This window comes from Somniosus microcephalus, chromosome 24 (assembly GCF_052327205.1).
Source record: "Somniosus microcephalus isolate GS21.2 chromosome 24, FLI_Smic_1.0, whole genome shotgun sequence".
Taxonomy (NCBI): Eukaryota; Metazoa; Chordata; class Chondrichthyes; order Squaliformes; family Somniosidae; genus Somniosus; species Somniosus microcephalus.
Genome location: NC_141010.1, coordinates 33,803,106 through 33,827,821, shown reverse-complemented (window position 1 = coordinate 33,827,821; position 24,716 = coordinate 33,803,106). Strand labels below are relative to the sequence as shown.

Genomic DNA, 24,716 nt, shown 5'->3' with positions numbered 1-24,716 from the left:
GTTTTAACAGCTCTAATTTATCACAATGTTTGCACTGGTTTAGGGAATTCTGTACGCTATGCCTAGGCTTCCTCAGACTACACAAGTGCTGGGTATGACCTTTCACAGGTCCACAGGATGAGACAGAGGGACATTTTACTGTCAGCACACATAATTATCTCACAGCACCATACTGTGGCTAAGTGATGGTACTACACTGTCATACTACAACAATAACGACTTCACAGGATCAAGTCTACTTTCTCAAAGATGATCTCAATATTGGCATTTGATCTCATCAAAAGTAAAACTGGATATGTCGAAAAGATGATCTTAATACAAGCTACAGTTAATCTTAGAGGCTCCAAAATATCAATGACTTCAGATGAAGGAATAGAGAGCCGTATATTTAAGTTTGCTGATGACACTAAGTTAGGTGGCACAGTGTAGTGTATGTACCCGTCTACCTTTAAGAGAACTATTGTATGTAACCGTTCACCTTTAAGAGAACTATTTTAGGTGTGGCACTACTTTGTTTGGCTTCTGTATACTGTAATACCGACGGTGACCACACCAGTATATAAGTGTTGTGTCAGGATTTATTGGGCAGATTCGCCCTGACCTTCGAATAGTAAAGTCCTGTTTTAAGTTACTCTGGTAGTCTGTGTATTAATTAACTAAACAACCTACAGACTTTACAGTGGCGACGAGTCCGATCGTACCCTGCGGCAACAATGCTTCCGAAGCAGTTAACGAGCGTCGAGAAGAGGCAACCGCCCTCGTCGTTCTGCTGGGAGAAAACTCGAGGCTGCAGAACTAGAAAGGAGGAAGAATTTAGAGACAAAGACTTCCATCAGCAACAGGCACTGACTGTCCCTTCTGCCACGGTGAGGAGTGAGCCGATCAGCACGAGAAGCAAGGCGGCCACGGTGATTGTAAGGGAAAGTAAAAAGAATAACCGGAGGATAAGGGCGGTGCACTCGACCACGGTCGAGGGGGAAAGGAGCCGGACAGAAGTCGGGTCCAGAGGCGCTGAGACTGGGGCAGCATGGAGCAAGGAAGCCGCGGTACAGATAGGCTGGGGGACGCAACGGCGTCGTGAGACAGCTAGACCGCGACCGGCGAAAAAGGCCGGGTAGCGACTGAAGCCACGAAGCGCTGCGACCGGGAACGTAGGCGCGGGAAGAGATAAACTCAGCCGCAGCCGGGGAGGGAAGCACCGGACTGCAAGAGGGCTGGGAGGCGCGATTGGGAGCCGAGCGAGCGGGAGAGGCAGAGCCGACCAAGGGAGACTGAGCGAGAACCAGTCCAGCGGCTGAAACTGTTCTCCGTCAACGGGGTGTACCCAGCGCCGGTAGAGCCGAGCGAGCGGGAGAGAGACAGAGCCCGAGCAAGGGAGACTGAGCGAGAGCCAGTCCAGCGGCTGAAACTGTTCTCCATCAACGGGGTGTACCCAGCGCCGGTAGAGCCGAGCGAGCGGGAGAGAGACAGAGCCCGAGCAAGGGGAACTGAGCGAGAGCCAGCCCAGCGGCTGAAACTGTTCGCCGTCAACGGGGTGTACCCAGCGCCGGTTGCCCTGCCGAGAAAAGGGAAAGCACTGAAGCCGACGCGCAGGCTGTGAACCTGAAAGCCAGCGGCCGTCGCCCGTGGGGAAAGTGTATCCCTCCCGCTAGGGAAGAAACGCGGGAAGCCGCCATTCGGCGGGGAAGAAGACAGAAGCGGGAAACCGCCATTGAAGTGGGCGGGGAGAGAAGATAAGCGCGGGAAACCGCCATTTTCGCGGGAACCGCCATCTTGGGAAAAAAAAAAGAAAAGAAAATTTAAAGAAATAATTCGTGGTGTTATCAGGAAGAGAGGAAGATGCCTAAGCGTGGTAACGTCAACGATTTTAATTCCGAGGTAGAAGACTGGGCCACGTATGTGGAACGCATTGAGATCTATTGTGAGGCCAATAAAATAGAAGAAGATGACAAAGCTATAATCTTGCTAAACTCGATGGGCGCGAAGACATACGGGCTCTTGAAGCATCTACTAGCACCAGCTAAACCGGCGGATCAGACTTTCGATGATATTGTGACTGTTCTGAAGGATCACTTGAACCCCACACCGTTGATGTTGGCGGAACGATTCAAATTCTATGCGAGAACGCAAAGGAAAGACGAAAGCAACGCAGAATACTTGGTCGAACTGCGTAGACTAGCGAAACACTGCCAGTTTGGAGGGAATCTGACAGAGGCATTGCGAGACAAGTTCGTGTGCGGATTGGCAAAGGAAGGAACGCAAAAGCGACTACTCGAAGAGAACGACCTTACACTTGACAGGGCTGTCCTTGTTGCAGCATCGCACGAAGCCGCAGCGAAGGGAACTGCGGAAATGCAGCTAAAGACAGCGGCACTCAGTGTGGATCAAATTACCTCGACAACAACAAAATGCTATCGTTGTGGGAAGACAACACACGACCAGAACCAATGCTGGTTTAGGAACCAGGAATGTAGGAAATGTGGCAAACTGGGTCACATAGCTAAGGTATGCCGGTCAGGGAAGAAGACCAACAACCAAAGGACCAACAACCAAAGGAAGCCATCACAGGAAAAGTACAACAAGGTACACAAGGTGGCTGAGAAGAGTTCAGACGAACAGAATTCGGACTCAGACCCAAACGGCCAGGAGCTGGGTAGTCTGAGAATTCACAATGTGAGTAAGGAAGCTGACCTACAAACTATCTGGGTCATGCTAAAAATAGCTGGAGTCCAAGTGAAAATGGAGTTGGACACTGGATCAGCTCTATCAGTCATAAATCGAAGGGATTACCACCAGCTATTCTCACATATACCCTTAAGAGATACCAAGTTCGTATTGCAGACATACACGGGGCATAAAGTATACCCCATGGGAAAGATAAGAGTCAAGGTGAGAGATAGGGGTAAAGAACACCCAAGAATGAACTTATACGTACTACCTGAGGGAGGACCACCACTTCTAGGACGGGAGTGGATCAAGAAAATAGACATGGAATGGCACTATCTAAAAGCCATAACGAGTGAGGACTCGGTGCAGACAATCAGCTCAGATTCTGAATCGGATGACGATAAGACCAACCCAAATGTGAAAGACAAGGCTAAAATGGACTTGCCGACTAAGGTTGGAAAAACGAAGGCATGCAGAAAGGCTTATGCTCCAGAGAAGAACAAAAGTTCAGAACAGATCTCCACCGAACAACGACAACATAGTTTGACAGAGAATTCTGAGTCTGTTCAGTTTAAGGACATATCCATGACGGAAGAACACCGAGCTCGGACTCAACTTTATTTCAAATTACGACAACAATTAGAACAATTGAGTTACCGTCTCGTACAAGAGATGAAAACAATGAAAAAGTTCTATGACACCGAATGGGAGAATCTGGAAAGACAACAGGAGCAGCTAGCTCAAGCAGAGAGCGACCATAGAGCCATCGTGACCAATCACCGATCACATCTCCCTTATGATGTTCAGGAGTTAGAATATTTGCAGAACGAAGCAAATGAAGAGGAATCTTCAGGAAGCCAGGATTTTATTCCAGTTCTTCTCTACGACTCCTTACAAGCAGAGTTTGAGAAGTTGAAGGAACAGTATGAACAGGCCCAGGCTACAATCCTGGAGGGGGTTAACTCGGCAACCTCCGAAAAGCTAGTTTCAGTGGAAGCATATGAGCAACTAAAGGTTGAACATGAACAAGAAGTCCAAAGGCTGCAGGAAATTCTTAATGAGCTCAAGGCCAAGACAGACCCATCGGTAGAAGTTCCATCCATAGATGAGAAATTAGAGGTGAAAGACATGGCAGAACATGAAAGTCAAGATGTCCAAGAACTCATAAAAATATTGAAGGAAACCCAAGACAAATATGAGGTGGCAATGACCGAGGTTCAACAACTTGAAGAACAGATTCAACTGGGAATTCTTTCAGTGAAAGAAAAGGCAACTGTAAGAAACACAGAGACTGTAAGAATGGCCCCTGAACATGAGCTAGAGAGCATCAAGGCGCAACTTCTCCGAGCGCTTAAAGCCAAAGTACAAGAGGAAAAAAAGGTGAAAGCATTGGAGGAAAAGGTGGATGAAATGGAGAAGACTCTGATCCACAGGGTCCCCGTGGAAGAGTTAACGGTCAGCCAACTCCTTCATATGCTGAGAGACAAGACTCTGCAATGGGAACCATTTGAACACGAACTTCAACCTTCAAAGGGAAGGAGTTCGGAGCTCTCAAAAGTTATGGAAATAGCTGAGGTTGCAACACAGATTTTACTGGGATGCCGAAAGTACGCTGAATCACGTCAATGTGAACTACAGAATGTTGAAACAGCTGCTCCAGTAGAAGGATTGAATAGCCCGATCAATCAATCCCCGATGGAAGGGGAAGTATTGGAATCACAAATGAGGTCATTAGTGAAGGATTGGCAGGAAACCCAGGAAGAGCGGGATGAATATGAACGCATGAAGAAGTCTCTTCAGGAAAGATGTCTAGGGAGGGAACAACAGTCGGCTAACGTCCAGTTGGGTAAGGAAGAAGTAGCAGGCCCTCTCGCTAGACTAGCTCAGGACGACACCGAATATTACCATGACCTGTTGAGTGACACGGAATATTACGATGACTTGGTCTGCCCAGCTTGTGATGAAAACTCCCAAAGTGCAGAAATCAGGATGAAGCACTTAAAGTCTAAGGAACATAGGGAGATGGTGGCACTACAGCTGGCAGCGGATAAGGGAGCCCAGAGAGTCTCCAAGAAGCAGAAAAGAAAAAGACGAAGCAGAAGACGATAACCATCTAAATCATTATCACTTCTATCAGATCATGCACGTGGGCCCTACGAAGGGGGCCAAATCAGTTGGAAAGTAGGAAAAATTACCAAGGCAGTCCAGCTGTTTGTAAAAGTCAGCACTGCTGGTTCAGCAGGACGGAAGTTCAAGCTGTTAAGCCAAGGGAAAGACTATTGGATGAGTCACGCTAGAAATGTGAACCGGCTACACCACAGAGATGTTGTTCGGACCGAGTCAAGACCAGAGACTGAATCTGTGAACTGTTCCCGCAGAGACTGAATCTGTGAACTGTTTCCCGCAGAGACTATATTTGTGAATTGTTTTACATGAAGTTGATTATATGTTATGTTTAATGGGGAATAAGTATGTTGTAAGCTAAAAAGGGAGGATTGTAGTGTATGTACCCGTCTACCTTTAAGAGAACTATTGTATGTAACCGTTCACCTTTAAGAGAACTATTTTAGGTGTGGCACTACTTTGTTTGGCTTCTGTATACTGTAATACCGACGGTGACCACACCAGTATATAAGTGTTGTGTCAGGATTTATTGGGCAGATTCGCCCTGACCTTCGAATAGTAAAGTCCTGTTTTAAGTTACTCTGATAGTCTGTGTATTAATTAACTAAACAACCCACAGACTTTACACACAGTAAGTAGTATAAATGGGAGAAGAAAGTTGCAAAGGGTCATTGATAGATTTAAGTGAGTGGGCAAAACTGTGGCAGATGGAGTTCAGTGTGATCATCCACTCTGGACCGAAGAAAAATAGATCAGAGTATCTTCTAAATGGTGAGAAGCTAGGAACTGTGGAGGAGCAGAGAGATTTCGGGATCCATGTGCCAAAGTCACTGAAAACTAGTGGACAGGTACAAATAATGATTTAACAGGCTAATGGAGTGTTAGCCTTTAATTCAAGGGGGCTGGAATACAAAGGGATGGAAGTTATACTAACAAAGTTCTGGTTGGAACACACCTGGACACTGTGTTCAGTTCTGGGCACCTCACCTCAGGGAGGATATATTGGCCTTGGAGGGGGTGCAGCGCAGATTCACCAGAATGATACCCGGGCTAAAACGGTTAAATTATGAGGACAGGTTGCATAGACCAGGCTTGTATTTCCTTGAGTATCGAAGGTTAAGGGGTGATCTAATTGAGGTGTTTAAGTTGATTAAATGATTTAATAGGATAGAGAGAAACTATATACTGTACTCTGATGGGGGAGTCCAGAACAAAGGGGCATAACCTTAAAATTAGAGCTGGGCTGTTCAGGGGTGATGCCAGGAAGCATTTTTTCACACAATGGGTAGTGGAAATCTGGGAACTCTCTCCCCAAAAAGCTATTGAGGCTAGATCAATTGAAAATGTTAAAACTGAAATCGATAGAATTTTATTAGGCAAGGGTATTGAGGGATATGGAACCCAGGTGGGTAAATGGAGTTAAGATACAGATCAGCCATGATCGAATTGAATGGGAGTCCAGAACAAGGAAAACAGTCTAAGGATAAGGGGTAAGCCATTTAGGACTGAGATAAGGAGGAATTTCTTCACCCAGAGAGTGGTGAACCTGTGGAATTCTCTACCACAGAAGGCAGTTGAGGCCAATTCATTAAATATATTCAAGAAGGAGTTGGATATATTTCTTAAGGCTAAAGGGATCAAGGGATATGGAGAGAAAGCAGGGACAGGGTACTGAATTTGGATGATCAGTCATGATCTCATTGAATGGCGGAGCAGGCTCGAGGGGCCGAATGACCTACTCCTGTTCCTGTGTTCCCATATCAATGTTAATGAGAGCTCACACACATTAAAAAGCATGTTGAGTATAAGGCTTTTGAAAACCACATTCTGCTTCTTTAAGTCTGTTCACGCACTGACCCTTGGCATAACTGGAAGTGCTCTCCTAAGATGGCAATTAGAGGAGAGGATAGGGAATAGGCTGCTTTGCCAGATATTGATCTATCCATCATCCTTGGTGTGCAGGGCAACCACAGCTACATTCACGACAGGCTTGTAGTAATGCAGTCTGTCAATTTAAACTGGACAACATTTTCTACACCAATATATCTGAATCATCAGTAATATTTATGAAAAACATTTAGGCTGTATAATTTTAATTTTGCCTTGGATGTACTTTGTACAACATGTTAAAATGAAAAAAAAAATCTTGAGAGCAAAAGTGAAAGAATATAAGTAACTGAGGCTGTCACTTAAATCTTTTTCAACGAACTTATAATTTGTACCTGTACAAACCGGATGCGTTTGTGACAACCAGTTCATATAACTCGCTTTCTTTCACTTCATCCATAAACAGTGTTTGTGGTTGTTCTTCATTGCAGCGATCAACAGGAATAAATTCACAAAACATCGACTGTGGACATAGGAGGTAATGTCGTTCTTCTCTCTCTGGCCACAGATTCACTCCAATGAGGCCTAAGAAAAGATTTTTAAGTTATTACCACCAAAGGATACTCGAGTTTGTTCTGCCTTGGGCTAGGTGAACAAAACAAGAAACAGCCAGCATTCCAACTCCTGACTGCTAGTCAATGGCACGGAATTTGCAGCCGGGGTGTTGGCGAAATGGCAGCGCTCGCCGTCATTCCGCCTTTTGACACCGACCTCAACTTCGGGATTTGGAGCATGTGCATGCAGAAATCCTGAAGTTGCGGTCTGTCGTTGACAGCTCCGAAACAGGCTACGCTGTCCCGCCCCCACACCCACCCCCCCACGAGCCAGCAATCTGTGTAATCAGCCAAATCAATGAAACTGACGAAAACTTCGGCTGTTCCGCAGTAAGTATGCTGTTAAATTCCCCACTGAAAGTTAGACACAAAGGGATTAGGTGTAACTGGGGATTTTAGAGTGTTATTACTGCTAAACAAATGTTAAGGGCCTGCAAAAACCAATTTTAATTTTGTGCAGTGTGAAATTTGTCCATTTTAATAAAAATTAAAATTTTTAAGAAAGTTTTCAAAAAAAATTTAAGTTTGTCCATCTTTATTTCAGGTTTGCCTTTTCCCCATGTGAGTGGCCCAATCTTTGTTTTGCTCGCGCTAACTATTTAAAAAAAGTTACAATTTTAAGAGCTTACCCACTGTCTGTGAGAGTTCTGCCTTTTGATTGGCTGCTTAGGCAGCCTGTTGACGTCACAGCAGCTCGCACAAGGGGATTCCCACTACAGTCCGTTGGTTTGAATTGAAGGTCGGAAAATCCGAAGTTCTTGACACAGGGATCGCGAGATCCTTGTGCGCAGCGTACTTCGGGGCCGGCAGCGAACGCCTTGGCTTCGCCGCTGACCGCAAATTCCGGGCCAATGATTCCTGCTGGAAAGTATTGGGCTCTGATCGAGTAGCCTGTTGACAATCACCGTTTGGTCTCACACGTGAAAACTGACCGTTTTGGGAGAGGCGATGAATGGCTGCCTGCACTTGTGAAACCTGATCTCAGCAGGAGTCAACTCCTTCAGAGGGAATCGGAAACAGCTTACTCCACGCCAGGGTCCATAGAAACACAGAAACATAGAAGATAGGAGCAGGAGTAGGCCATTCGGCCCCTCGAGCCTGCTCCGCCATTCAATGAGATCATGGCTGATCATCCAAATTCAGTACCCTGACCCTGATTTCTCCCCATATCCCTTGATCCCTTTAGTCTTAAGAAATATATCTAACTCCTTCTTGAATATACTTAATGAATTGGCCTCAACTGCCTTCTGTGGTAGAGAATTCCACAGGTTTACCACTCTCTGGGTGAAGAAATTCCTCATCTCTGTCCTAAATGGCTTACCCCCTATCCTTAGACTGTGACCCCTGGTTCTGGACTCCCCCGCCATCGGGAACATCCTTCCTGCATCTAGTCTGTCTAGTCCTGTTAGAATTTTATAAGTTTCAATGAGATCCCCTCTCATTCTTCTAAACTCTAGCGAATATAAGCCCAATCGACACAATCTCTCCTCATACGTCATTCCTGCCATCCCAGGTATCAGTCTGGTGAATCTTCGCTGCACTCCCTCCATGGCAAGAACATCCTTCCTCAGATAAGGTGACCAAAACTGCACACAATACTCAAGGTGTGGTCTCACCAAGGCCCTGTACAACTGCAGCAAGACATCCTTGTTCCTGTACTCCTGTACTTTCTTTAAGATTGAAAATGTGCCTTCAGGTTGTCAACAACTGTACAAGGTTATGACTAGAACACCACACAAGCCAAACAGTCTAGATCGATTCCAGGAACACAACAGCCCCTGCAGCTGCACGTCAATATTTTGAATTAATACAAAAGGACCACACATAGAATTACATAGCAATTACAGCATGGAACCAGGCTGCTTGGCCCAATCAATTGATGTAGGTGTTCACCTGCCACACGAGCAATACAGAATGCTAGTGCTGAGGCTTCAGTCAATGTTACCCCTGCCCCTAAAAAGTTATCTAAATATGACACTTATATTGCAGAATTTCTTCTGCCTGAAACAATTCCAGAATCTGCCATGTTTGCACTGCAGGGCGGAAATCACAACACCAGCTGCACTGGGGAAATAACCACACAAGCTCAGTGTTGATAAGTTGCGTTGGTGATTTAAATCTTCCAGAGGGACTTTGCCCGATGTAGGAAATAGGTCTGTGCAGGCCAGTCATGAGAGAAGCACATTGTTGCCATGTAGATAACAAACAAGTACAAGCAGCCAGAACATGTAATACACACCGAATGGGAGAATCTAGCCCTGCAAAATTGCTTTAACTGAGTACTGTATCTGTTCTTGGATATTATGCGTATTTTGAAGGGCTGTAATTTCTGCCTAGTTTCCCTTGATGTCATAGACATGGTAGAATAAAGATGTCCAGAAGAACCTACAATTGTCAGCTTCATGACTGAAGAGGTGTGTCATGTCACACTGCTGGTTGTGAGTCACACTGCTGGTTGTGATCATTTGTTTATTAAACTTTTTAGGTTTTTAACTTAAAAAAAACGTTATGTCTGAGGAACATCCTGAGACTGCCCTGTGATGTTGTGCTGTGATCGAGCCAATTATCAGTGGAAATATGGTTACTTTCACTACAGTTTTATAATACTATTTGACCACATTTTTGAGACTCAGACATGAGGTGAAATGTCCCTCGATTCTGTGAGTGAGAGAACAATTCAACTTGGGCGAGGCAGTTATAATTTAGACCCTCCTTAAAATCCACCAAGCTTTTGGTCACCCCTTCTAATCGTTCCAGTTTAGGCTTGTCACCCGTTTTTCCTTATGCATTTTATAAAGTGTCTTGGGATGTTTTTCTACGTTAAAAGGCGCTACAGAAATTCAAGTTTCTGTTACCAGGCGGGTACAGGCTCACATTGATGGGGTCTGGGAGCAGGTTGCCTCACTAGCCTGACCCTGGGAAGGCAGCGACCACAAGAAATGCAGAAAAGCAGGTTGGGGCAACATGGTGATACTGAGCGGTCCATTGTTACCTTCAGTGGCTGCATAAACTGGAGAATAAAGAGGAACTCCTTCACAGTAGAATCGTGTCAGGTGACTTCCATACAGTTCATTTGAGCCAGAAGCCACAGCGAGAACCAAGTTGAGTCGGGGCCACACTCGGCGAGCAATCCCACGAAATCCGCTCTCAAACTCTGCGGCCAGTTCGGAGGCCCTTCGAGGATCGGGCTTTAATTGAGCACGGAGCCCGAGACGAACATCATCAGCAATCTTCAGCGTGGGATTTACTCGGCCCAGCCTAATGTCCTCGATTAACTGCTCCCACTTATTCTCCAGAAAAGCAAAACTGTGGTAAACTATGGAAGCAAAGCTAGCCTCCAGCATTCCCACAGTTCGATCTTTCAGGGCAAAAAGTAGATGAACGTACAGTGCCTCAGGTTCAGTAGTGATTTCAAATCCAGCCGCTGGTGTTGAGTACATATTCAACTTGCGCTTGGAAGTCATGGGAGAGGGGCAGTTGGGGCCAATTGGAATCCCCGATTCTGAATTGCTCCAATTAGGAGAGTGGAAAAACTTTGCAGTCCTCTGTAAATTTCCAGTCTCTGGGTAGGCATTAAGCATTGAATTAAAGCACACTCCAAAGCCCTATAATGAGGGAAATAAAACAGTAGTTTTAGTTAGTATTAAAATGAAGCAGTGACAGCAAACAGTTTCAGAATACTGGAGAAATTGCAGCAAATAATGGTTATTTCCATGGAACGTATGCATCATTTTAATTACTGGAACTACAGGAAACTCTCGATTTACCGGCACCTAAACACCGGAAATTTCTGTTAACCAGCAAAATTCAGGAGTAGGTTCAGGTAGGTTTTACTTCATATTAGTGGCCGTTCCTGGATCTGTGGCTGTGTAACCAGGGTTCCTGCAATTGTTGCTATGCAACAGGGACACCTGGATCTGTGGCCGTGTACTGGGCTCTCGTATCTTTTAACTATACCTCTCTGTAATCTGGACTTTTTGATAAACCGGCACCACGCCGGTCCTGTCGGTGCCGGATAAAAAAGAGTTTCCTGTACTTTCTCTTTGAAAATTTGTTTGAAGAAGACATTCAAAGTTGTAGATGTCAGACATGAAATGGCCTAATGAGCATCATCACTGCCTCAAGCTGAATTGGAACGAATCTGCAAAGATTGAACCCTGCCGCAAAACCCTTTTTAACCTATCTACCGAATTAAGATTACCTTGTTTTTAATGTATAGTATAAACAGCATTCAATGTGAAGGCCTGCTGATGTGATTGATATCCCACTCATGGCGCTCAGTTGGAACGACAGCTCTCGTCAGATCAGCTCACGAGTAGGATAATAAATCACATCCCACTGCTTTCAATATCTTCTTCATTTTCCAGTGAGATTTTTTAATTATTGATACAATATAATCAATAATACCTTCATATTGTAATAATCCTTCAGAAGTTTTCCAATACTTTCTGACTAAGTTTTGTTAGATGCCTCACGCATTAAACAGGCCATAAGTCAACTGCAGTCCCTGCAAGCCTCTTTTTGGGGGCTGTGGTCCAGATGCACATATTTCACTCCCATCCGTGTGAGTTTATTGCAGGAGTGACTCGGTCATGGAAAGTCTTTCACAGAAGTATTAAAAACACCTGAATTGTGCAATATGACCACTGTAATGCCTTGTAATTATAAAAAAAAGGAAGTTGACTTATTCAGTCCCCAGCAAACAAATGACCGAATTATAATCAGACAAAATTGTGAAATTTGATCCCCAAAACACCAGCAAACATCCAGGAATCCCTTGTAATCAAATTGGAATTTTACTTCCTCTGTCAGCTTCAACCAATGGCCCTGGTGATGGTTTTATTTGAATTCCAATTTTGTCAATGTTTGATGAAAGTTTCGTGTAAAATCCCCCTGAAACCAATAGCCTTTCCCAAAAATGAGCTGTGAACACAGGGGGTATCCAGTCTTCTTCGCATCAGTGGAGTGCTGGAGCACACACTGAGGAAGCACTGGATGCATTGATCTGATGTGGACTGAAGATATATGCCTTATCACACAAAGAAAGGATGAATCACCTTCTCAGTTGTAAACTGAAGGCGCACACACACACAAACACACACGGACAGGCATCCAGATCCTTTGCTCTGCTATTCAATGAAGAACAGACAATGAAACTGACACACAGGTACTCTGAAATAGACATGTGTAGCCAGAAATACACAGATAAGAGACATGCTCAAAAGAGGAGATTTTGTTCTTTAGGGTTAACTATTTTTAAATGTTATAACCCTGAATGTCATGCTTAAGACCCACCCATGAACCAAGTCCCATACTCTTTCTAGCTTTGGGCTCGACAAAACTCTTTTCCCACCCGATGTTGAGCCAGATAATATGATAAGGTGTGATCAAGGGGTCCACCGACCTTCTGACTCACTGAATATGCAAGTGTACATTGGCCCAGATTTTGCGGTTAGCAGTGAAGGAACAGTGCTCGCCATTCACTAAGCTGACAGCTGCCCAGAGTTTTGCGTTCATCCGGCGTCTGATCCAGTGCGGCGCCCTCTACAGGGAATCTGTGGCATGTGTGAGCAGGTTAAACAACAGCGAGGCTCTTCAACCAATCAGAGTCAAGAATCCTCAGACATACAGGGCTGGATTTTCATTCAGGGGCAGGTTGGTGTCGTGAAATCCGCATTTCGTGTTATCCACACAATATAAATCGATGTGGGAGATTGATGCTATTTTAAATTAATTGTCCAATTGAGTTCCAGCGTGTGGGAACCCTTGGCAAATGAGTCTTTCCAGTCAGAAAGTCGCATCTTATGACGTCATCATTGCTGCTGCATTTAAGGTCTGCAACAAGCCTTGCTTCTTCTGCAGGCTGCCAACCTTTTGACATTTACTGTTAGAGGGACCTGGAGTCACAATGGCCAGCGACTGACCTAGGGCTGCTCCCAGGTTCGATGACGTTGCCCTGCAGGCTCTGGTTGAAGGAGCTAGAGCTCATAAGGAGGTGCTCTTCGCTTCATCAGGGAGGAAGAAGCCTCCCCAGCAGACCAAGGCTGTGTGGCTGCAAGTGGCAGAGGCGGTCAACTCCTTAATGGTTACCCGCAGAACCTGGATACAGTGCAGGAAGAGATTTCATGACTTTCTGCGTACTGGAAAAGTGAGTATGCATTTCCCATCTCCCTCAATCTGATCCCATTGCCTTTCCTCACCAGCACTCAGCTTTAGCAATCTCTTCCTCCACATCCCACTTGACACTGACATCCAGGCACCCTTACCCATTCCCTTTCTCTCTATGCTCACATTCACCTAACTATTCGACTATGCAGCCCTCACACTCCCTATCACTGTGATGATATGAAAACAACTGACAACACACAGGGAGGGCCCTTGGTCTTGCCACCTCACTCCATCTTTGCCTCCTAAGTATCTATGCTATGGAACCTCTACACTCACTCCTTCATTCTCACTCAAACTCCACGTCTCCCTCATTGCAGGAAGAGAGCTCACAATAAAAGGGAAAGAGCCAGGACAGGAGGAGGGCCACCCTCAGTAGCCCAGCTCACCCCCTGGGAAGAGGCGGTCCTGGAAATCGTCAGAGTGGAACAAGATGCGCAAGTGGGGGATGGACAGACGGGTGCATCACACCAAGCTGGTGACAGAATAGTTTTACATCTCTGTCATTGACATTGCATGAGTCGCTGATAATGATTCGGAAGCTCTAACAGATGGACTAATGATCATCTGCAATATACAATGTGCATGTAAACTTGACCTCACATCTCGAACTCTTTCCTTTACTCCCCCACAGGACCATCGAGAGCCCCTGTACCCACTGTCCAGGAGGAAGAGCCTGAGCTCCCAGACTCCTCAGAGGAAGCTGCAACCTCTGAGGGCGCAGTGTCAGCAGAATTCACCGCACCCAGCACCAGTGCAGACACTCACACCTCCGTGGGAACTTCGGGACATAGAGTAGTGTTGTCACCTGGTGTATCACAGCTCACAAGTGAGCATCAGCAGATTGTGGAGACAGGGACAGCAGTGGAGAGTCCTGGTCGGAGGGCGCAGGACTCTGCCAGCTTGGCTCAGCAGCATGTCGACCCTCTGGGTCCATCCACAAGATCAGCGGTGCTGGAACTCCAGGAACAGATGCAGGAGTCTCTGACAGGTTTTGTCTCCAGGGTCGCTGTGAGTGTGGAGTGAATGGAGGAGTCCATCGCGAACATGAGCCGAGCCTTTGTGGAGTCATTGGCGCATGAACGCATCACCATGGAAAGGATGGCAACCTCCATGGAGGTGATAGGTCGCCAGAGTGCAGAAAACATGGTGAGTGCTCAGAATAGAATGACATCTCTGGAGGAGCGATGCGCATCTACTGAGCAGAGAAATCAGACCTTCATGGAAGCCCTTGAGTAGGACTGCCAGTGCAGATACGGGTCCCCATGGCCCCCTTGATGTGCAGCAAGGTGCTCTCAAGCCACTTGCAAGCGCTGAGGGGAACCTGACCCATGAGAGGGAAGTTGGTGGCAGACATCAAGGAAGTGGGGGCTCCTCTCCAAGCGCTCACACTTCCATGCCACTACAGAGCCCTCGGTCAGAGCCCCACCAGAGTCCACACCCAGCTGAGATGGGCGTCTCAACTCCTGCACAGCCGCAGGAGCAGCAGAATTGACGAGCCCTCACAGGTTCGCAACCCCAGAGGATGCCTGCCAAAGGTGTCAAGACAGGAGCAGCAGGAAAGTGAGCAAGGGGCCTCCACATCTGCTGAAGCCACAGGGGAAGCACCACGTAGGAGTACACATAAGAGAAAGATACTGCACAGTCACAAGGGTAGTCACTTGGGTGAAATTTGATGTTTTATGTGAAAAAGCCATCAGGTGAATAATGTTAATAAAAAATCTGATGGCTACTGCTGTAGTTGTGGCGTGTGTCATTTTGCGAATGGGACTTTCACATTGAGGGCTTAGGATTACTTGCAATTGTCAGTCTGCTGGTCAAATTGCTAGGAGTCAGCTGGTTCTTGGCCATTGTCGATGCTCAGGTAAGAAGATACGAGGCAAAAGTCCTTGAGTGGCTAGGCTAAGCAAATCTGGCAAAGATGAGTGCGTTCCTTGCATCCCAGGCAGCTATGTTCTCGCGTACTGCTGCCGCTGGTTGACGGGCCTCTGCAAGATGTTCGTTTTCGCTCTCCTCCTCCTCCTCATCTGAGGAGGATATGTGAGGAGCCACTTGGTCCTCAGGAATCTGCAAGCCACGATGCTGTGCCATGTTGTGAAGTGCACAGCAAACCACGACAATTCTGGAGTCCCTGGCTGCTGAGTACTGCAGGGCTCCACCTGATCTATCCAGGCATCTGAAGCGCATCTTCAGCAAACTGATGGTTTGCTCGACAATGGATCTGGTGGCAATGTGGCTGGAGTTGTCGCGCTCCTCAGCTTCATTGGCTGGCCTCCTCAACGGCGTCATTAGCCACGACCTCAGGGGATAGCCCTTGTCTCCAAGTAGTCATCCGTTAAGTTGGTCTGGCGGACTGAATAGCGGAGGCACACTAGACTGGCGCAGTATGAAGGAGTCATGGCAACTGCCAGGGTACTTGGCACAAATATGCAAAATTTCCTTCTTGTGGTCACACACCAGCTGAACGTTGAGTGGAAGTCCTTGCGGTTGACAAAAATACCTGGATTGCGATGGGGTGCCTTAAGGGCCACATGTGTGCAGTCAACGACGCCCTGCACCCTTGGAAAGCCTGCCAGATTAGCTAATCCAACCGCACGCGCTGTGACACTTGCTCGATCCTTGGTGAAATGGATGTGATTGTGCACAAGGACAAAGAGGGCATTGGTTACCTGCGTGATGCAAGTGTGTGCGGCCGCCTGGGAGATGCCGCTGATGTCTGCTGCTGATCCCTGGAATGAGCCTGAGGCAAAAAGGTTGAGTGTGGTGGTGACTTTGACGGCCACTGGTAAGGGGTGTCCACCTGGTCCTCTGGGCTCCAGGTCTTGTTGCAGCATTGCGCAGATGTCACCCACTACTTCTCGTGAAAGTCGGAGCCGCCTTTGGCACTGCTGCTCAGACATGTTGAGGTAGCTGACCCTGTGTCTGTAGCCCCTGTTTGGGGGGTATCTCCTGCGCCGACGGGCTTCCATGCGCTGGCCCCTTCTGGCCTGTGCAGCTTCAGGTAGGTGAGCAGCAGCTTGGCGCTCCTGTTGTTGCTGCTGCTGTTGGTGCTGCTGTTGTTCATGGTTCTGCTGGTGTCGCAGCTGCTCTTCTTCCTCATCCAATGCCCAGAAGGGAAGAAAATAAATGGCTCCCATGCTTCTGGTATATGCCTCAGTTGAGGAAGCGCTGAGTGAAGGTGGCGAGAGGGGTTTCCCAGGAGGTCACACTGGAGATGGGTGTCAGGCTCCAAACTTCCACAGCTGTGGTTAAGCCTTCTAAAAGTTCCCCCAGACCTGAGACAACAACGTCCGGCCACCTGCAAATGATGGCTGATCAAATCTCCTCTTTAATGTTTGAGCTGCAGCTGATAGTCAGCAGTCCACTTGTGCTCCCGCCAGATTTCACCGTCGTGTTTCAGAACAGGCGTGCTTCACGTGGGAAAAGGGTTAAACACACAAAGGCCTTTTAAAATGGCATTTTAGAGCCAATTTAGTGCTTGTTAAGGGCCTTAAAGGCCTATCCCGCCTCTTGGAGGCGGGATGGAGATGGTACCACTGACACAAATTATTTAAAATTGCTTAGAGACGGGATGGAGGTGGGCTTGGGCCCGCCCGCCAGTTTTTGCAATTTTAACCCCCCCGCACGCCTCCAATCCCGCCTCCATGGCCCAATGAAAATCCTGCCCACAGGGTCTAAACCAGGAAGTATAAATTAGATTTAAGTCATGTACAGAAAGTGAAATAAAGGAAAGAAAGATGCGATTAAGAGAGAGAGAGATAAAAGAGACAGACAGAAAAAGTAAAAATAAAATTCTAAAGGAATGATCCTCCACACTTGTAAAATTAAATTTTCAGTGCCGGAGAAGTTGTTTGGCAATAATTATGATTTATCACACTATTAAAAATTCACTTACACCTGAATGCACCAGCCCTATTTTTTTTGTCGTGTTTAGTGGGTAACAAATGAGTAAGTACCGCAATTTCATGCCCTTACATGGATTTCAATGCCGAGTCTATCGGTGTGGTACTGTTATAGTGCATCCTGTGGAGGTGCAGGGTAACTCAGATGGCAACTTTCGGATTGCCACGTTTAACTGCGCATGCACATAATCCAGAAGTTATTGTCAAATTTACTCCATAACAACGGCGAGTGCTGTTAACATAGACACATAGAAGATAGGAGCAGGAGTAGGCCATTCGGCCCCTCGAGCCTGCTCCGCCATTCAATGAGATCATGGCTGATCATCCAAATTCAGTACCCTGTCCCTGCCTTCTCTCCATATCCCTTGATCCTTAAGAAATATATCCAACTCCTTCTTGAATATGTTTAATGAATTGGCCTCTACTGCCTTCTGTGGTAGAGAATTCCACAGGTTCACCACTCTCTGGGTGAAGAAATTCCTCCTCATCTCTGTCCTAAATGGCTTACCCATTATCCTTAGCTACACTATTATTCGCAACGCAAAATCCCGGCCATTATGTTGACTATTCCACAATGCATCAAGTGTCCTCAGTGTTTTTAAACTATCAGTGGTTACTGAACAAGTGAACTAAATTGGTCTGTGTTTGGTTTATGAAGGTTCCAAGTTGCAAAAGGGGACAATACATCTGTCTCTTTAAACTTCACCTACTAAAGGGATTAGTTAAAGCACAGCCATAGACAGAACAAATTACACAGAAACAGACTCTCAAACACATGCACAACCATTGCAACACACAAATATAGTCAGATAGACAGTCCCACGCACTCCTATTTCTCCTCTTTTTGTTCATTTTCTTAAGTCTTTCCTTGACCTTCCGCAATGTTCAAACTTTCAACTTTATTGTATTGCATTACCTGTATGTTGATTTCTTTTATACAGTGTCATTAGAAGTTAAGATACACAGAAAGAAATACACTTTCCACTCCAACCGCCATCGCCCTTCAGCCAGTGCTAGGAAACATTCCAGTCCCAGAACCCTGCCTTTGCCTTGCTAATACAAGAATACATTCCAGTCTCACACTCCTCTCCCTGGGCAAGGACACATTCTGGGCCCACACTCCTCTCCCTGGGCAAAGACACATTCTGGGCCCACACTCCTCTCCCTGGGCAAAGACACATTCCAGCCTCACACTCCTCTCCCTGGGCAAAGACACATTCTGGGCCCACACTCCTCTCCCTGGGCAAAGACACATTCCAGCCTCACACTCCTCTCCCTGGGCAAAGACACATTCTGGGCCCACACTCCTCTCCCTGGGCAAAGACACATTCCAGCCTCACACTCCTCTCCCTGGGCAAAGACACATTCCAGCCTCACACTCCTCTCCCTGGGCAAAGACACATTCCAGCCTCACACTCCTCTCCCTGGGCAAAGACACATTCTGGGCCCACACTCCTCTCCCTGGGCAAAGACACATTCCAGCCTCACACTCCTCTCCCTGGGCAAAGACACATTCCAGCCTCACACTCCTCGCCCTGGGCAAAGACACATTCTGGGCCCACACCACTCCCCTTGTGCAAGGTCATAGTCTAGTCAACTGCGCTGGCTTTTGCTCAAATTTCAGATTTTTCTGATCATAATTTGCATAGGGAATGGTGCTTGTAGTATACCAAGTTACCTTTTATTTATAATTTATATAAAAATGATTTCCTGGTGTATATATTTTTTTTTATTCGTTCATGGGATGTGGGTATCGCTGGCAAGGCCAGCATTTATTGCCCATCCCTAGCTGCCCTCGAGAAGATGGTGGTGAGCCACCTTCTTGAACTGCTGCAGTCCGTGTGGTGAAGGTGCTCCCACAGTGCTGTTAGGGAGGGAGTTCCAGGATTTTGACCCAGCAACGATGAAGGATCGACGATATACTTCCAAGTCAGGATGGTGTGTGACTTGGAGGGGAACTTGGAGGTGGTGGTGTTCCCATGCGCCTGCTGCCCTTGTCCTTCTAGGTGGAAGAGGTTGCGGGTTTGGGAGGTGCTGCCTAAGAAGCCTTGGCGAGTTGCTGCATTGCATCTTGTAGATGGTATACACTGCAGCCACGGTACGCCGGTGGTGGAGGGAGTGAATGTTTAAGGTGTTAGATGGGGTTCCAATCAAGAGGGCTGCTTTGTCCTGGATGGTGTCGAGCTTCCTGAGTGTTATTGGAGCTGCACTCATCCAGGCAAGTGGAGAGTATTCCATCACACTCCTGACTTGTGCCTTGTAGATGGTGGAAAGGCTTTGGGGAGTCAGGAGGTGAGACACTTGCCGCAGAATACCCAGCCTCTGACCTGCTCTTGTTGCCACAGTATTTATGTGGCTAGTCCAGTTAAGTTTCTGGTCAATAGTGACCCCCAGGATATTGATGGTGGGGGATTCGGCGATGGTAATGCCATTGAATGTCAAGGGGCGGTGGTTAGACTCTCGCTTGTTGGAGATAGTCATTGCCTGGCACTTGTGTGGCGTGAATGTTACCTGCCACTTATCAGCCCAAGCCTGAATGTCGTGCAGGTCTTGCTGCATGCGGGCATGGACTGCTTCATTATCTGAGGAGTTGCGAATGGCACTGAACACTGTGCAGTCATCAGCGAACATCCCCGTTTCTGACCTTATGGTGGTGGGAAGGTCATTGATGAAGCAGCTGAAGATGGTTTGGCCTACGACACTGCCCTGAGGAACTCCTGCAGCGGTGTCCTGGGGCTGTGATGATTGACCTCCAACCACCACAATCATCTTCCTCTGTGCTAGGTATGACTCCAGCCAGTGGAGAGTTTTCCCCCCCATTCCCGTTGACTTCAGTTTTACTAGGGCTCCTTGATGACACACTCGGTCAATTGTTGCCTTGATGTCAAGGGCAGTCACTCTCACCTCACCTCTGGAATTCAGCTCTTTTGTCTATGTTTGGACCAAGACTGTAATGAGGTCTGGATCCGAGTGGTCCTGGTGGAACCTGAACTGGGCATCGGTGAGCAGGTTATTAGTGAGTCAGTGCTGCTTGATAGCACTGTCAATGACACCTTCCATCACTTTGCTGATGATTGAGAGTAGACCGATGGGGCGGTAATTGGCCGGATTGGATTTGTCCTGCTTTTTGTGGACAGGACATACCTGGTCAGTTTTCCACATTGTCGGATAGAAGCCAGTGTTGTAGCTGTACTGGAACAGCTTGGCTAGAGGCGCGGCTAGTTCTGGAGCACAAGTCTTCAGCACGATAGCCGGGATGTTGTCGGGATCCACAGCCTTTGCTGTATCCAGTGCGCTCAACCGTTTCTCGATATCACGTGGAGTGAATCGAATTGGCTGAAGACTGGCTTCTGTGATGGTGGGGACCTCAGGAGTAGGCCGATATGGATCATCCACTTGGCACTTCTGGCTGAAAATTGTTGCAAACGCTTCAGCCTTGTCTTTTGCACTCACGTGCTGGGCTCCACCATCATTGAGGATGGGGATATTCATGGAGTCTCCTCCTCCTGTTAGTTGTTTAATGGTTCACCACCATTCACGGCTGGATGTGGCAGGACTGCAGAGCTTTGATCCGTTGATTGTGGGATCGCTTAGCTCTGTCTATAGCATACTGCTTCCGCTTTTTGGCATGCATGTACTCCTGTGTTGCAGCTTCTCCAGGTTGGCACCTCATTTTTAGGTAAGCCTGGTGCTGCTCCTGGCATGCTCTTCTACACTCCTTATTGAACCAGGGTTGGTCCCCTGGCTTGATGGTAATGGTATAGTGAGGGATATGCCGGGACTGGCAGCAATGTCCTCCAGGACTTGGTCAGTAGTGGTGAGGAAGACTTTGCAGAGTCGACTGGGCTGGGTGTGCCGGGCGGTCCATCCGGTTTTATTCTTATTGCTTTTCGCAGGTTTTTTTTTTACAACTAGGCCATTTTAGAGGGCAGTTAAAAGTCAACCACATTGCTGTGGGTCTGGAGTCACATATAGGCCAGACCAGCTAAAGGACCAGATGGGTTTTTAACAACAATCCGATGGTTTCATGGTCACCATTACTTGACTAGCTTTTTATTCCAGATTTATTTAATTAAATTTAAATTCCCCATAGTGGGATTTGAACTCAGATCATTAGTCCCGGCCTCTAGATTACTAGTCCAGTAACTTAACCACTATGCTACCGTTCCCATGTAATATATTATATATGTATATAAAATTTTTTTTAAAGATAATCTAGTTTATATGTAAATTGCAGATCTCCTATGGCATTGTTCACAGCCAGTTGGATAGAAATGAAAATAAAATTCTGGAGAGATGTAAAATGGGCTGCCGATTCGCTAACATTCATTTTACATTATCACACAGACAAAATCTACTGCACTGTCTCAACTCTCACAAGAAATGGTCACTTGAGCACGGTACCCAGGAGTGAACGGCAATCATGGAAATGCACCCTAAAAAAGAGTCAATTACATCAGAAGAGCTGGGGAGGGGTGGGGAAGAACATTGCCAGAAAAAGGTGGGAGAAGGAGAAGATAAACCTCAGAAATTAGGTTTTGGCTAAGTCAGGAATCAAACACAAACATACTTCATAGAACAAGAGCTGCCAATACCTGATGGAAGTCATTAGCTGTCGCCCTCGTACTCAGTAACATGGCACTGGAGCCTGGAGTTCCTGATGTCATAGAAAGGACACTTGGTCGCTCTGAAATCAACACATTTTCTTCCCCTTTACCAATGCGCCAGATGTAATCTTTGTAATGGTCATATCGTGTCAGTGGGTGAAGGCTGCAGAACGTCTCACGGTCTGTAATTTCAGAGAATCTGTACAATTTGCCATACTCAGTGTTTCTGTTCCTGTGAATCCTGCAGAGAAGAGTGTCGTGCTGCACTTGCTGAATATTTTTGGTGTTCAGTTCGAGCCTCCGTCGCTGCAAAAGGTTCAGGACACTCACAGCCCTGTGAGTCAGGTATTGGTTCCAAAGGCTGAAAAAAGGTCTCTTCTGACCCTGTGACCTGTTGCAGATATCACACCAGAGCAATACCAACAACCACACGCCCAGGATTCCAAAAAGAAAGGCAGCAATGAGAAGCATCTGTCAACAGATAATCACTGTAAATAGACAGCAACATCAGCATACATGAAGTCACACCATTCTCTATATTACTTACTGGTGATTAACATTGCAATTCTACTGCTCATGCCTAAGTAATAACCAGAGTCTTAATACAAATATTCACTTCACAAAAATTTACAATATAGCAAAGTATTAAAAATAATTGCTCGCTTGATAAATCTTTTCCCCAACAGTATCAACTCCCCATTTATGACTCTTCTCAGCTTCCCAGATGGCCCAGTGTGTAAAGACATCATCTGATGTAGCATTGAGCACACAGATTAGGAGTGCCTGCAGGTTAGGGAAGTGAAAGAAATCATCCAAGGCTTCCACTCCTGAGCTCTAACTGATGACTTCTGCCAGAATATGGGGATGTGCAGACTCGAGTTCAACCGTGATGCCTTTCATCATCAAACAGCCAACTAACACTCACTGCCAAGTTCACACGTGAAGAAATGCCATCGCGACAAGATACTGGAGAGCTGCCAATCGCGACTGCTTTCAGAGGGGAGGAGAAAAAATTACAGAGAGGTTATAACACAGAAACTGTTCATTTGGTCCCGCTAGTCGATGTCAGCATTTAACCTCCAATCACTTTTGCCCATCCTATTCCCATATCCCTTCTATTCCTTTATCCGCCAATGTAATCTAATCTGGAAGTTTCTGTCTCAACCACAAACCCTGGATGTGAATTCCAGAGGTTTCTTCTGCTCTCTGTTCTAAATGTCTTACATTTAATCTTGTATCCGTGGTCCGTCATTTTGACAGCTAAACTACTGGAAACAGTCCACTTCTAACTGCACTGTCCCATCCGTTCATAATTTTTAAGACTTTTATATCATCCCCATCGTCTGCATTGTTCTAATGGAACAGATTGAATTTTTCAAATCTTTCTTCCTATTTGTATGTCCTCATACCAAGCAGTGAATGTGCTGTATCTTTTCTAAAGCATCACTATCCTTCCTGTGGTGCGGAGCCCAATACTGCACACAGTACTCGAACTGTGGTCCTGTTAAGGTTTTATATTGGCTCATCATTACCTCTTGGTTTTTATATTCTATGCCTTGTGATAAAACCTAGAAATCAATTAGTTTTTTTTTAAAACAGCTTTATCAACCTGGGGTACATCTACCACCTTTTAGCCTTAACCACACCCCCCCGCCCTCTCACAAGTCCCCCTTTTGAAAACTGAGGAGTGCAAACTGACCCAATTGCTGATGTAATTATTTTATTTTTATTGCCCCCTTAAAAAGAAAAAATGTGGAAGGATCCATTTCACTGGCAGTGTGCAAACCAGAGCTTACCAGAAACTGGTAGCATGCTGGCTTCCAAATATAATAAATGAGCCACCATTACATGGGGAACTGAAGCTGCCCAACAACGCGCGACCAAAACTGTCCTTTGGAAATACAAGAGGGTCAAGTAAAAAAAACCGACTGGTGGTGATGGTGAGATAGGTCACATGTAATTTATAATCGGTGGACATGGTGAGACCTCAGAATATAGTGCAGAAATAACAGGAAATTTGATTTGTTCACAATTCCTGGTCAGCATAACAAATACAAGAGAGTTAGTACCGTTTGTTTCATGATTTTAGGGGAAGGTTTGTGCATCGTATGACAGTGTCATACTTTCACTTTTATTGCAGGTTATTTACATTCTTCATGGAAGAACTTGGCTATATTTTGAAAATATGTTGCACATTTTCTGCAACTTTCAGGAGCGAGTTTAATCATTGCAACAGTTACAACTTCAATACAACAAATGTCGGTCCCGGTCGCGCGCGCCGCGCGACCCGGGGTCAAAACAACCCAAAGTTGGGGGAATTCCGACAGAGCTGAAGAAAGAAATATAATAAAAGCAACGAATTTCCGGAGCGACGCTTTCGAGTTTGCCAGCCCGGCGCCCTGGGCATGTCGCCCTTTCAGCCGCTATTGAAAGAAAGGCTTTCGCTCACCTTCTTCCGCCTTCAGCATCGTCAACAACGGAGCGAGCCCGCACTCGGCGCGCTGACGTAGCTTGAGCGGAACTCAGGAGGAGACGCTTCAGTGGCAGCAGGAGCGCTCAGCCACTCCCTGCTGGGAGATGCTGTGTGAGCCAGTGGGGGAAACTCGCCCCTCTCCTATCTCCAAGTCACCTTGGCACCCATGCAATGGTTTTATTCCTGGTCAATATGCCCCCCCTCCCTTCTCCCATTTCCTTTTCTTTAAATAAAGTGAAACTTGGATTCTTAAGGGTTGCAAATAATTTGCTAACATAGAAGACAGGAGCAGGAGTAGGCCATTCGGCCCCTCAAGCCTGCTCCGCCATTCAATGCG

General features: G+C 46.5%; 1 protein-coding gene across 2 annotated transcripts in view; it reads right to left on the bottom strand.

Moving 5' to 3' along the window:
- Window positions 1–24,459, bottom strand: part of ghdc (GH3 domain containing) — a 42,517-nt gene extending 18,058 nt beyond the window's left edge. The window contains exons 1-4 of one of the 2 annotated variants that reach the window (XM_085966459.1): window positions 24,356–24,459; window positions 21,895–22,377; window positions 10,225–10,837; window positions 7,014–7,203 (exon numbers count right to left, since the gene is read on the bottom strand). In XM_085966459.1, the coding sequence (XP_085822585.1) occupies window positions 7,014–7,203; window positions 10,225–10,837; window positions 21,895–22,377 (1,286 nt within the window). In that variant the 5' untranslated portion in view covers window positions 24,356–24,459. The remainder of the gene's footprint in view (window positions 1–7,013; window positions 7,204–10,224; window positions 10,838–21,894; window positions 22,378–24,355) is intronic. The other variant, XM_085966457.1, reaches the window with a different exon arrangement.
- Between the last annotated feature and the right edge of the window lie 257 nt (window positions 24,460–24,716).